Source organism: Acyrthosiphon pisum, chromosome A1, assembly GCF_005508785.2.
Source record: "Acyrthosiphon pisum isolate AL4f chromosome A1, pea_aphid_22Mar2018_4r6ur, whole genome shotgun sequence".
NCBI lineage: Eukaryota > Metazoa > Arthropoda > Insecta > Hemiptera > Aphididae > Acyrthosiphon > Acyrthosiphon pisum.
Genome location: NC_042494.1, coordinates 69,683,958 through 69,699,251, shown reverse-complemented (window position 1 = coordinate 69,699,251; position 15,294 = coordinate 69,683,958). Strand labels below are relative to the sequence as shown.

Genomic DNA, 15,294 nt, shown 5'->3' with positions numbered 1-15,294 from the left:
TGACACGAATTTCGAACTAAAACGTATCACGATGTGGTATAAATGGGAGAAATTGGAAAAAAATCGTCGGACGTTTAACAACAGATCACTCCGTATAATACAAATAGCGTATAGTATGGCTGCAGTGGTGTGTGGTGCCCGAAGTAATGCAATAACGTTTCCATGCCAGAAGAGGGTTATGCACTTTATACGAATACGCGTTGTATATATAAACCTACCACCCGTATAATAATAATAATAATATATTATGTCCATTGTGTGTACCAACGAATTATAATAATACATTATATTATGTGCTTACACGTGTAAACGAAACGCTGCGTAATGTCAAGACGTGTTATATCGTCGTCCCACGACGTTTTATTTGTTTTATATATTATATTATATTTATTGCGCGCACACGCCCACCAACGTGCACCGAAAACGGACGTTCTACGGGGCAAATTCGCGTAAAATGTCGTGCGGACAAGGGTGTGTATAAAAAAAAAACTACGCAAATTCGTCGCACGTAATAATATTATGCACACATAAAATATGTCTAATAAAAATTCGTGTATCGATGATGCGTGCTTGCATATAATATTATAATTATAATATGTTATAATTTTTACTGGACATACCGCGGCCAAGATAAAATAATATTATACTTCAACTATGGTATAGGTATATGCATAGCGAGGTGATCCGTTTGGTCGGTTACAGTTGAATTCCGTCTGTAAATCGCACTGGGCAATATATAATATAATTGATCGAAATGGACAGGCTGCCGATTAAGTTTTTTTTAAACTTCGTATTCGGAATAGTTTTTCTTAACATCGCGATGTACAATAGATAAACTGAGTGAATGATTTATAATATATAATATTGTTTTTAAGTATGGATGTGGTATGTATTATTATAATATGTTTTCAAGTGAGAAGTAAGGCACAACATCGTTCGTCTAAACTTAAAAAAATTATGGGTTGATGTAGATTAAAAAAAAAAAATAATAATAAATGGCAATTATTCAACTCTGCTGTACACTGGAGAAATGTTAAGAAAAGTACTTTGTTTCAGAACATGGAAATACAATTATGTATTGTCATTTAAAAATAAACGTGTATACGAGAAAAAATTATCTACAAACAAAAGTAAGTACTTTAAATTGTCGTGTAAAAACGTATTTTTCAAAATCACAAATATGTAAGGAGAAAATCGGTGTACCCTATATACATAATAATAATAGTATTGATTTTTGAAAATCATAGGTACGTAATACTGCTGCAGACTCAGGGAATACAGGAACATGTATAGGTACAAGGATGAACTCGTTTCGTTACGTCAATAAAGAAAAATTGAAAGTTTTGTTAAAAGTTACATTTATTTATTTTTTCGAAAAGTAAATGAACTAAGTTAAAAATCAGTTATTTTTTTTTTTTAACTGAATATACTGTGTAATAAATACATTTGATAATACTACACACACGAAATACAATATATTAAAGGTTTTATAGGTAATAAAAATAATACATACAAGAGTAATCAATATAGAATCATAACGGATAGAGAAGCAATCCTATGATAGACTCTAGTGCTCTACCAACAGAAGTTATTGTTATCTTTTGTTATAAAATCTAAAAAAAAAATGTATCTTAATAATATTAAGTTTGGATGACTATTTCCGGAAAACTTTCTATTAATAAAAATAAAAACTCACCTAACCTAAGTTATAAATTGTTTACGTCAATATTGTTTAAAAGTTCGTGGTATCAACGTTTCTTGAGATTTAAGATGTCAAACTTAGTGGTCTGGCAGTGTTATTGTTGAGAGATTTTCAAATATTAATGTATTTGGATTCGACTATAACAACTTTCAATGGAAATGTATCTATATAAAGTTGTATTTATAAACGTTATTTTGATTCCTATTGGAGTCCAAAAATAGTGCATTCAACATTTCGAGAGAAGTTGTGGTGAATTCTTCCAAACGAATGAAAAACGATAAGGATGTTTATACCACCACGAATTATACCAGTGATCCAGAAGTGACACCAATGTAAAAAATTCGTTATGTAAGAATAAAAGTAACTCGTTATGTGCAGTTACAAGTTTAATTAAAAGTATTTTTTATACTTTTCAATCGTTTAAAGTTGAGCATTCAGTTGAGCCATTACGGCGAAAAAATTAATTAAAAAATTAAAAAAAAAACATCCAACGAATTACATTCCGTCGATTTCTCACCGATATTTGGTTATCATTTGTTGCATAATATTATTGCTTCGTATTGTAGAGGGGAAAAGTTTGCGCCCAATGAATAATATATAATATTCAAAGTGCCATTATTCGTTACCTATTAAGTATTTATCAAAGTGGAGTACGATGTAATATGATATATGGGTATTACGTATACAAATCATATAATATAATATAATCGCCATACTATGTGACCGAGTAAAATCATATGACTTTTTTGTTGTTTGTGAACTGAGAATATTATATTACGCTCGTTAGATTTTAGAATATGATTTTCGACGCCTTGTAAAATTTCGTAAAAAAAGTAAAAATTGAATTTATAGTTTTTGTATTTAGTTCGATTGTAATAATAATAGGTATTTAATCTTATCATTTTCACTTTTCAGATCTGAATTTTTGTGACTTTTTTCACGACAGTGACGAATCATATAATACTATTATACATAATATTATTCTGTTGACGGAGTTACTCACAAAATTGTCCAGTTTGTTTTTTTTCTTATCTACCGAGCTTCAGTTATTATTACACCCGATAAAGATACTAATATTATTATAAAATTACGATCAATGAGTGGTGACAAATACAAAATAGGTAATATGTGATTACACTAAATTATAAAATCTTGGCCATTAAACTGTACACATATTTTTGCACCTCTCTAAATAGGCACATATATTATGCACGTCTGTATGATCGTGAAACATAAATTACGATATAATTACGGTTGTGCGTGGTAAAATATTATAATATCTCCTTGCTCAGTCCCTCCAAAATTATTTTTATGACATTCTATAGAGCGACGTTAGGTTTTTATAGTGTTAACAATGTAATAAGGTATTGCGATATGAAATAATCCAAAGACGATTTCAGATTTCTATAATTCGATCCGGTTGCCACTCACCCACGGGTGTCCCGAAGGGGGTGGGGGAGACAGGTATTATGTTTACCACCCAGTTCACTGAAACATTTATATTATATTTGTATTATCATAATAATGTAATTTTGTAATCTAACAATGTGTAATTTGTACATTTAAAACCTATAGTTATAATATATTATGATATACCGTATTGATACGCGTTCATTCGCGATTTATAATAATAATTTAACACTTTAATATTATTATAGGAGATCCAATCGTTTATATAATGTTTAAAATTTAAAGCAACACAATCACGTCAGCAATATCATCAAGATGAAAATGTCGACACATAATACCATTGGTTATAATGGCACTGTATAATATTAAATATTACAGGTGTACTGCTATTATAATAATTGTCAACTCACGTTTTTTGCGAGCCATTTCCCGTAACTCAAGTGCGCCGGAACATGGTCGGGCCCGACTGCCAGTGCCGCCTTGTGCCACATTTCGGCTTCTCTGTGTCTGTTGAGTTGCGCCAACGCGTCGCCGTACAAACTGAACAGTACCTGCAAACGACAATAACTATAACGTACGTTCAAGATGGCTTTACATCGCAATCGAATATAAGGGTGAAATAGGGGTGCCTATTTACCCCCTAATACGCTGATATTTTATCGGTTCCCCGGTAAAATGGTTCGTATCGGAAGGGGTGAGAAAAAAGCCCGGAAAAATATTATAATAAATTATTATTGCAGCCTTGGGATGATATCCATATCGACGAGGAGAAAAATGAGATAGTTGAGGGAGGAGGTGGTGATAAATATTATCTAGAGTGAGTAACTCGTTTGAATCACAAACATTTTTTTATGAATTCGCGCGTTTGATGTTGGTATTATTATTATTTTTTTTTGATGAAATAAAACCCGACAACACGTATATTGGATAAATATCTACCTAGTAAGTATACTTACTTGATTTGCTACGTCTGTTATTGAGAACGAAAACTCACAAACACTGAATATAGTATATCATTATTGCAATATAATATTATATTTTGTACACGAAAATTCTGGTAATTCTTTTCTATCGTGGGATATTTATGTGGTTATAAATCCGTTGAGGCATAACGATATGTATAATATTATTCAACACGAGAGGGTTGTACAGTTGGCTCTAGTAGAATGTTTAAACGAGCTTGAAAACTGTTGTACGTACAAACTAGTAAATAATAGTTAGTTTTTGATCAAAAATCTCTGCGTTGTGCACACGTGAAAAATGTTCAAATAAAATATCCAAAAATATTATATTATATCGGACGCTATAGTAATTATTTATTATGGCAACGATTGAATTACTCGTGGCCTATCGTTGAACATTATTATATAAACATATTTCGTTATTTATATTTTTTATTCCAAATATGTACCTCTATAATAATATTATCGCCACGAGTCCGTATATAATAACTATATACCGAGTATAGTATACTATAGTATATAATATTATAGTGTTTTCGAGGTATATATTTTTTTAGTTTGAATAATATTTTAATTTTGTTTATAGTCGACCACTGATACGGTTTGTTAATTACAATACTCATCCACCGAGTATTTTATGGTATCAATTAATTTATTAAATAAACATTGTATATGCCCGTCGAACGGTGATGTCAGCTTTTCAAGTATTACATTTTCCACTCACTATTTAATTCAATAATTCATTCCAATATGTATAGTATAATAACAGTTATTAAACGTAACGTAATTAGTTTATTATTTTTTATCGTAGGTATAAATTATATTTGTTAAAAAAAATGGCCTTTCGAATACTCCACCGTGTCCATATATTATATGGCCCGAGTGGATTTCGTTCTAGCTAGTTTATATTGCACTAGTGACGTATCAGATATTATATCTCGAGTATTTGATCGAGTTCTGCACGAAAGATTATTTATCAAACTTAAAACGTCTCCGTCTCTTATTCAATATCTTTTAATTAAATCTTTCTCAAATGATCGACATTTGCTCCAGTCGGTTTCGGCTCCCAATTAAAGTATTATTGCGTTACTGTCGCGGTGTACATATTATTATATAGATATATTTGAAATTTGCCGGAGATCACTGTAAAGTTACGTCCGGTCTGTTCTAGACTAAGAAGAATATATACGATATCACCATTGTTCTCTCTGGCGTGGTTAGGCGTTTTTGGACTTCAAAGTTAGGCTAACCCGATATAAGTTTACGCAACCATATTTCGCATCTAGATTGACTTAAATTCGGCGAACTTTGTTGTTGGTTGCCTTTGTCGCTGAATACATAATACTATACTAATTTATACATTGATCAAACAATATAATATTATTTCTACGTATTCAATATATATATGCAGGGAGTCCCGAGAGGATATACCCATTAGCGGAGACTCGCCATCCGAAAAAAAACCGGTTTTTGCTGTTTTACCTATACGCTAAAAAACTATTAAAAATTATGAGATAATGAAAATAAAATATTGAAAAGTTAACATTTTTATAAAAATAAACTCAATAAAATGATTATCTTTAGTTATTTCAAAAATAAAAAAAACTTTTTTACCAAAAAAATTAATTAAATTAAAAATAAATATAAGTGTAGTCCTTGTTTCTACGAGTCTAATAAAAAAAAAAAACAGATTTTATGATATATTTATCATCTCATGGTATATCGCAATGGGTTCATCCTCGCGGGACACTATGTTTATGTATATATGTATTGAATACGTAGAAATAATATTATATTGTGTATTGTATAATATAATATATATATATATACTTATAACGTGTCGTACGAAGTCTCTTATTATTTGAAAGCGTTTAAAAATAACTGACTTAACGGAATCAAATGAATTCCGAAAAGTATACCGTACACGTGAACTACTAAAACATTGTTTACGCTCGACTTTTTTAATTGTTAACTTTGTGCAACATAAAATGTTTATTTCACTAAAGAATTCACCTACGCAGAGAAGCTGTGCACTTTTATAATCACTTTTATAATTTCCCACGAAATTTATTGTTTTAATCCACTCATGATATTAGTGCGAGCTTATGTTCAAACTTTACTGGGTAATCCCGGCCATCGGATAAATCCTAGTCGGTGTCGTGCCTTGTTGCAAAACTAAATCCTATTAAATGTATTACATTTTCTCGTACTGCTCGCGCATACTTATCATGTGTTTCTATTCTTTACAAAATAAAAAAAAGGTTAATTTATTTCTTGTAAAAAAAAAAAAAATATACTCCCGAACGACTGAACAAGATACTAGAAAATGGACAATACGGTAGTCATGCCATTAAATTGCCTATTCAGGACGCCGTGTTACCATAGTTATTAATTATTATGTTAGAAAAAAAAAATATGACGTAGGTAAATTCTACGAGATAATAATGTTGTAGTGGATCATATGTGTGATACACCTTTATATACTAAAAACTTAGAAGTACAAAATATATAAATATTGACAATAGGGAAGAAGGCTTACTATAGACATATTATTATATTATAGTCATCCGAGTACACGCATATGCATATTATACAATTGTTAACATAATATGTTATATTTGAATATAACGTATTATATTATAATATAAGACACACACAATATTAAGTTCATTAGTTCTGTGACAACAGCAGCCCGCAAACCAGGAAACTTAGGATAACCATACTATTCATAAGTCTTTCGTTATTTTTTATTTCATAACAACTGTGTAATAATAAAACATTTAAACTATAACATAGCCTTAGACCTATCTTTCCAAAGCTCAAAAGCTACGATTAAAATATAATTCAAATAGGCTCTGAAAACCCTCACTGAATTACCTATATATAACAGGTTCCCCAACCCCGTTACAGTATTATATCGAATAATTTACAATCCAATTCGAATGCCAAGGAATTAAGCATAAATATTACATGGTATTTTTTATGTTTAAACCTTATTCGAGTACACTACATATGAAGAGGAACCAAATTTTTCTTCTACGGATAAGAATCTTCGATTTATGTGTGTTTTTTTTTTTATATACAATACATGGGCATGATTGTCCATATTTAAGTAAAAAAAATTGACAGTGTTGTTATGGCACCACTGTTCATTATCGTAGTGTGTATGTCGAAAGCCAAGGTGCCAAGTTCAATGTGTGTGTGTGTGTGTGTGTCGTTACAACTTGGTGTCTAGGTCTTCGACATACACACTATGATAATAGATAGTGGTACTATAACAAGTGTCGCGAGTGTTAAGTATTTGCGATAACTGTGAAAATTAAAATTCGAATAAAAAAGGTCGACTTGGTTCCTTAATTTTTAGACAAAAGTCGTATTATATAGTTTAAAACACGAAACGTGACACTCATACCTTACCACGGTTATGGAGTAGGTGGAGCATGTGTGGTGGCGTTTTGTTTTACCGAACCGTTTAATGGCGGGAAATCATAACGGACGACAAAAAACAATACAAAACACCCACAACCGAACAAGGGTGAAAACAAAGGGTCAGCAGACGACGACGATGACGACGATGACTACAACGTTGTGTTAATTATTAACGCTAACACGAAGGGCGAAAGGCAAAAAGGGCGCGTTGAATAAATAAATAATACGATAAAAAACCACGAAAACACTCAACCCAAGATTAGTCGGAGTCACGTGTTAATTTTTTAGTGTTTTTACCCCGAGCACCTATAATGATATTATTACATCGGTTTTTTTCCAAGCACCTCCTCTTTTATTACACGATGGCGTACCGCAAAGATTCAATGTTGTCGGATTTTCGACCGTTTTTTGCCGCTGTTCTCGGTACTTTTTACTCGATCCTTTTTGTATTTTTTTTTTCACACGCATTACCTATCGCCACCAAAACGTGACATATGTCGACGTGACCACATAGCTCTGTACATCCTCCACAAATTCAGCCACGAGTTTTTTTGTTCTGTTCCTCCATCACATTTTAGATGACGTTATTTCAGGGCATTTCTACGTTCCGGACAAGCGTCTTGTCCGAAGCCGTCAGAATTTTCAAATAGTGAAGACGATGCTATTTTTTTTGCCGTCGCTATAAGTCGAGCACGCTTACGACGTTCAAAGTGTTTTACAAGAGGTAGGTTTTAGTGAAACAATATTATATCAATGCGCGAGCACCAGACTTTTGCTATCGGGGACTGTTTATGTGTGATATTATTTGTTTTGGTTACCATAATGAAAGTATAATAAATATTATTCAATAATGCTCACCCGAGAGTTGTAGTATGGTGGCAGTATGGTGACTGCGTGCTTGTAAGCCTGCACCGCATCAGAGTACCTGCCTCGATCGGCGTGCAGTTTACCCAATGTGACCAGTGCCGACACCCTGCTGGTCTCGTGGTTCACAGGGTCCTTGGAATGCGAACCGTCCAACGAACTGCATAGTTTCAGTACGGACTCCGCTTCCTCACATCGGCCCATCGTTGCCAACAGCTGCCCCATGTTCAGGTACGCCACTGTGGAGGAAAATACATTGTTAGTATAGGTACATATTATATTATATATTTTGTTCAATGATGTATAATAGTTATTGTGGGGAGGGGACAAGAGTATGATATTTGGAAGGCCTGCAGGGAAGACGAATATTATTTTTGTGAGACACCGGACGTACGTATTATACAGTTATTCGAGGTTATCGAGTTTTGTCCGTAGAGCTAATTGAGCTTAAAAACTGACTTATGAAATATTCAGATTTTGGTTACTATTTTTTTGTTTTTTTAAAGATTTTAATTTTTAAAAGTTGTTATAAAAGACTGTTAAAGTAATGCCACAAATCGTTGAATGTTTTAAGATGTATTTTTCAGGCGTTATTTAAATAAAATAAAAAAATCAAAGACCAATGTGATTTAAACAAAAGTTATACTGTTTCAAAAAAAAAAATAATGTACCTAAACCTAACCATTATACAAAGCGTGATTGTTATTACTGTAAAGCCGGTGTTGATCTTATTGTATGGCCAACGTTCTACGTAACTAGAAATTTCCTACATTTTTACCACTTATTAAATAATATCTAACTCTTATATCCTTAATGCACGCTGCGATGTAATAATAAACGTGGAAAACGAAAACGGATGCGCTCGATTGAGAGTTAATGAATTGAACTCGAAATATCTTTGTAACCATCTGAATTAGTACCTATTGGTCACATCGGTTGTGTCATCACCAGTGGCGTTCTCAGGAAATTCTCAGGGGGAGGGGGGGTTATGGAATTATTTCTAGAAAAATAAGTAGGTGTGCAATCGGTGCATGAAAAAAGACGGGCACGTGCAATCGCTATTTTTTGTTTTATTTAGGCAGGTAGTCAAGTCCGATTACATTTGTTTTAAATTTAAAATTTCAGTGCAATAATATACATATTATATATACAAGTCATAACCAACTGGGCTCTGTATCCGAATCATTCATTCGAATTTTCGGTGATTAAATACCGGAATAAAAAATTTAAACAAACGTTTGGGGGGGTCTAATAACCATTACTATTTGGGTTGATAAAGGTTAATACGGGTATTTAGTAATTGGATTAAAACCTAAGAAAAATAAAAGAGTAATCAGATACACATGACGTGTATAAATATTTACCACAATAAATACATTTTGTGTTTAACGTCAAATTTATCTAGCACACATCATTAAAAAATAAAAATAAAAATTAGAATAATATTTATGTTTATTTTATTACATATAATATATTAATAATTAATACATATTTAAAAAAAAACCATTGATCTTAATAGTAATTGGTTATTTTAATTTTTAAATAATTATTCAAATTTGTAAGATAAAAAAAATGTTCGGGTTTCGGTTAATACCTACGGGTGTTTTTGAAAAAAAAAATCCTTTGGTTTGTATATGTTTCGAGTGGTTGATCGTTGAGGTTTTTTTGGGGGGGTTTAAGGGTTTGGGTTAATTTGGGTGCAAAGCCGTGGCTATAATACAGTCGAAAATAATTTATTTTTAGCAGATAAACATTCACTGGCACAATTGATTTATAATTAAAATTTCCCGGCACTGCAATTGAATTCCATCCGCACCATGACCAATGCCTATAATTCTATCCTAACCGTCCCCATCGCCACCAATCGTATAATAATAATATTAATAATATTATAATCCTATACCGTGCGTGACTGGTTATTACCGCACAGGTATATAATAATAGCGACGACGACGACGATAATGCGCAAGGAAAACAGACACGCGGTGGGAAAATTCGACCTCACGAGACCCTTAAAATAATATTTGGCCGCCTAATAGTAAATCGGATATAAATCCAACCCGTCGTCGCGTTCAACAAACAAGGGAACGTGACACGCGCGCCTCTATTTACATAAGTACAAGCGAGAGATAACAGCGAATGCGATAATTAACAACGAGTACATAATATATTATAAAATATTACGCTATATTAGGGGTTTAAAGGATAATGTCCTCCGTACCAGGTTTGTTTCTCTTCAAACAACCTTTTTTAATGTGTATTTTTGTAAAACCATTAATCGGGTCGGATGGCCGAGTCGCGACGCTTTTTAATCAGTTTAATATTTTTTGCTGTGCGTTGTTTGAACTTTTTAAATCCAATCTTTTAAACAAAACTCAAATTAATAATTTAATATTTAAATACGTATTTGAACGAATTAGTCTGAAATAAATTATTCGCGAGGGGACCTGTTACATTATAAATTATAATAATATTATCTATTTCAGTCAAACATGATCACCCACACATTTCATCATTTTGTTTGTTATTTCTTTCCATTCTCATTTTTTGAATTTTTAATAATATATTTGAAGCTCATAATAACATCTACTTCTGCGGTGATACAAGTTTATAATAGTCCGCGTGTTTTAGAAAGAAGTTTTTTGACCAAACAATAAATTGTTTATCGACAATAATTAAAAAAACAACTTTATATATAGGTACAACATTTGGTATGCCAATAAATAACTCAGAAAGAGTCAAAATACCACGACCTTCAGCTAAAGGAATACATTGTACGGGTCTCGACCGAGTCGACCATCATTCTCCGATATTGATAGCGTTATTATGGACGTATCTGCCCTGGCGGTCACCTCTATTATACACCGAGCTCAGGTTCCATGTACGGAAATATTATTATGGTCGTTAATATATTATAGTAAACTCGACATGTCCAAAAATATCGAATTTGAATAAACGCACGATTAAATGATAAAACGGGCGTGGAAACATAATATACCTAATACGGTTATGGTTATAATAATATTATGGTTCGATTCGACGGCTATAATATTCTATTCACGTGGTTGTATAGGTTACCGGTCTGGGACACGGTAACAGAACCATTATCGGGAGAGCTGCAGCCGACGATAGCGGTTGTCATTAAATCGCATTGAGATAATAATAATTATTATCGCGACTATGCCGAAATTAATACATCGAACGGGTCCGATGACCTTCGTCGTCCTCCGATTGAGCTTTATTATAATATAGCCGTCATTGCCGCAGTGGTCACCACCGGTGGATTTTGGGTTGCTCGTGGGTTATTTTAGGTTTGATTCGCCACTGGTCACCTCAATAGTAGCCCGAGATCAGATTTCACGTAGACGACTTTCAGTGGAAAACAATTCCTTGAGAGGAGAACAGAACTAAGCAACGGGGTCGATTGTGTGTACATAATATATGAGCGCGTTCCGTGTATACATTATTATAAGACAATATAATGTGGTTTCGCGAGTATTTTGTGAGTACCGTTCTCTGTGGCGATAAACATGATATTATAATATACTTTTGACGGTCGATAAAATGAAACCGGACTAGAGACGTAAGAAATAGAAAAGAAAAGTTTAAAAGTAAAACTGCGGGATAAACGCAGCGTTCGACCGTGGTTTCAATATACCACTAAAATCAATTAACTTCCGTTTCCGCGTACTTTCCATTTGTTAATTGTCGACTTTTTTTGAAAATTAAGAATACATACAACGAAAATTGTACAGTGAAACAATATTATATTATAATCATATATCGGAAATATTGTTGATAACTATCATATACAATGTGCACATAAAAACCGTAAATATTTAAAACGATAACAAGTGGTTGTTTGCCGAGGTCGGCTGTTATTGTTTAGGGCCAGTGCAATGTCTCGTTTTCTTTTATATCACGTTCTACGGTAGTTATGATCTATGGCTATCGTCTCTGAGAGAGTCAGATACAATAAGTCATCGTTATTTTTTATTACAGATTATGAGAACATAGGGAATGGTGGATGCTATAAAAATATAAAATACGTAAAATTTTATTTATTCGAAGATAAAAACAAAATTAAATCACCAAGTGCTCCACGACCGACCTGAATTTGGAATGACGCCGTCGTGTCGTTGGCTTCAAATATTCTATCGTTGTAGTCTAAAAATGTTCTGGCTAATTGTATTTTTGTGTACAAACGCGAATGCGTTTTACATGTTGGCGCACATATTTATTTTTCGTTCCACGACGAATATTATATACCAGGGTGGCCAGCGAGAAGAGACTCGCGAGCCACCAAATATATTAATAAAAATTGAAGAGCCAAGATGTAAAAAAAAAAAAAGGTCATAATATTATTATATATTATATGACCTTTTTTTTTTTTTTTACATCTTGGCTCTTACGTTAATTTACGTCTAATGTTACGTTAAGATGCGAGCAGCAAAAGTCTAAGACGCGAGCGGCATGCGGCTCGCGAGCCGCGGTTTGCCCACCCCTGTTATATACCATAAGAATACCCGAAGAAACGACTGTGAATATTTGAAAAATGTTAAATGAATCTTACTTTTGACGCTACTAAACATTTTTGTTGGTCTAAAGAGAGATTTAAATGTCGTTAAATATTTAGAATAGTAGTCGATATTATAATATTATGGTCGTTATGATACACTGTTTTCGTCATTAATTTCGCGTTCCAAGAGCCAAGATGACTGCGGGACTGCATAATTTTATTTTTGTCAGTATGTCTCATTATACGACTGGGTTAGATCATCCTAGCCCCGCCACCATATGAAAAAGTGCAAGTACATGGCTGGCATAACGAAACGGTCTGCAATGATGGTCAAAATATCGTTTAAGTACTTACTTCATATGGGCGCGGTTCGGACCGTCGGCGTCAAGTCTCGGATTATTTTACCTGCTTTTTATCTATGCTCGTTAGATTCTGTTTTCTAGCACAGCACGTTTGGAACCAAGCCTAGAAATACTGATCTCTCTGTACATATCAGTATATCACATTGGGATAGAGATAGAGAGTGAGAGAAGTACAAAACGGATGTATTTTGCCGGTCGCCAGCGCCCATCCTGACACTTTATACATATTATATATATATATATTTATTTACGACGACAATCTTATTTATTTGAAAGAGGAGCCGACCGCGCCACCGAGTCGATATCGGCTGACAGAGAATAAAAATAAATAATGCTGGGCGTGTGACTCATAATTGAGAAGCATTTTCGAGGCGAACACGAGTCAATAATATATATACGCACACCCATATGGGTGCGTGTGTGTGTGCGTGCGTGCTTCCCACAGAGCGATTCACACTAACCACCCACCCGTTCATCCATCGCGAGGTCCAAAAACGTATTGCACACGCACACATAGATATCGGCAGCTTCGATTGCCGAAGAGGGTGGGAGAGGGATAAAGATATACGTCTTCATTATTGTATACGTGTACAGTGATCGAAATCCAGAATGAAAAAATCTTCGCCGACAAAGGTTAGTTTTTCTATGACATATTTATTTATTTAGATATAATATGTCACCGGAAAAGTGGGACATATTCTGACCATAGAATCCTATTTGACCTTATTATATGATTCAATCATTATAATAATATATATAATGGTATTTTGTGAATTGTGTGAATTGTGTCATAACAATATTGAAAATCATACAAGTTGTTACACTGGGTGCTTATGACATGGTCACTAAAAATATTATGATATATTAAGATCTTGGATTTTAAAACAGACGATTTCATGGAGCGATCGGAAAAGCCACAATAGTGGTTCCAGTAAGCAATTACTACAAAATTCGAATAAAATAATATTATAATATACTTAATCAATACTCGTTGTAAGATGTTTGATCCTAGTAATTTTTAAATGTGATAACTACCGTTTTAAGTAATCGAGTCTTACTTTGGTCATTGAAATAACCATTTAAGTACAAATTAGGACTAGGTAATGAATAATGATACTTTAATAAGGAAGATTGATAACTGATAATGTGCCACAAAATTGTAGATTTTTTTTTATAAAAAACAAAATTTATGGTATCTAAGTGTATTATTTTTTCGCTGCCCCCCCCCCCTCCATGAGAAAAATTTCCGCGGGCGGCTTTGCTATAACTGTACACCATTATGTTATTGTCTGGTACGATAATTATTTGTACTTCTCGTCGGACACGTCACGAATTATAGACACAGCCACTTCGAAAACAATTGGGCCACGTGCAGTGCGCAGCAAAATATAACTGCAAGGACATTAATGCGTTTTGATTAATTAATTCGATGGTCGTCGTTTGGTTTGTATACATTTTAAAAACGACGGTCCATCGTAACAATTATCATATGGTACCATTATTATAATATAATCAATGCGGTCACATGAGCGAATGTTCCAACAACAACAACAACAATAACAATTGATAATAAAGGATGAGCACCGTTCGATAAAACCTCTCATTTGTATTTGTCAATTCGTCGCGCCGCGTTAATAACATTTTGATATATTATAATAATGATAATCATTGCGTCGTACATGTCCCAATTATTTTAGTTACCAAATTCGCCATAACACGACACGGAACTACACGACACAACACGCGTAATGTCGAGTGGATAGCAACACATGATATTATTATTGTGGTAATGTGAAAAAAAAAACAAAATAAATTCCAGTCGACGACCTGCTACGATTAGTTTGAGCACATTTTAACATTTTCCAACGCGGACCAATCATTTGCACTCAAATAATATAAAAAAAATATTAATCATCACTCGTTTGCGAAATAATAATATTATACCAATCGTTTATGTTCTAACTTCTAAACGTATAAACCCTTCCCCTATTGTCGAAATTATTTACTCAGCTATTTAATGTAGGTATAAAATTGTATTATGTTTGC

General features: G+C 33.2%; 1 protein-coding gene across 1 annotated transcript in view; it reads right to left on the bottom strand.

Annotated features, from left to right (window-relative positions):
- LOC100574407 (protein O-mannosyl-transferase TMTC2-like) overlaps nt 1-15,294 on the bottom strand; it is a 358,487-nt gene that overhangs the window by 22,845 nt on the left and 320,348 nt on the right. The window contains exons 8-9 of the mRNA XM_029487429.1: nt 8,362-8,606; nt 3,523-3,663 (exon numbers count right to left, since the gene is read on the bottom strand). Coding sequence (XP_029343289.1) covers nt 3,523-3,663; nt 8,362-8,606 — 386 coding nt within the window. The remainder of the gene's footprint in view (nt 1-3,522; nt 3,664-8,361; nt 8,607-15,294) is intronic.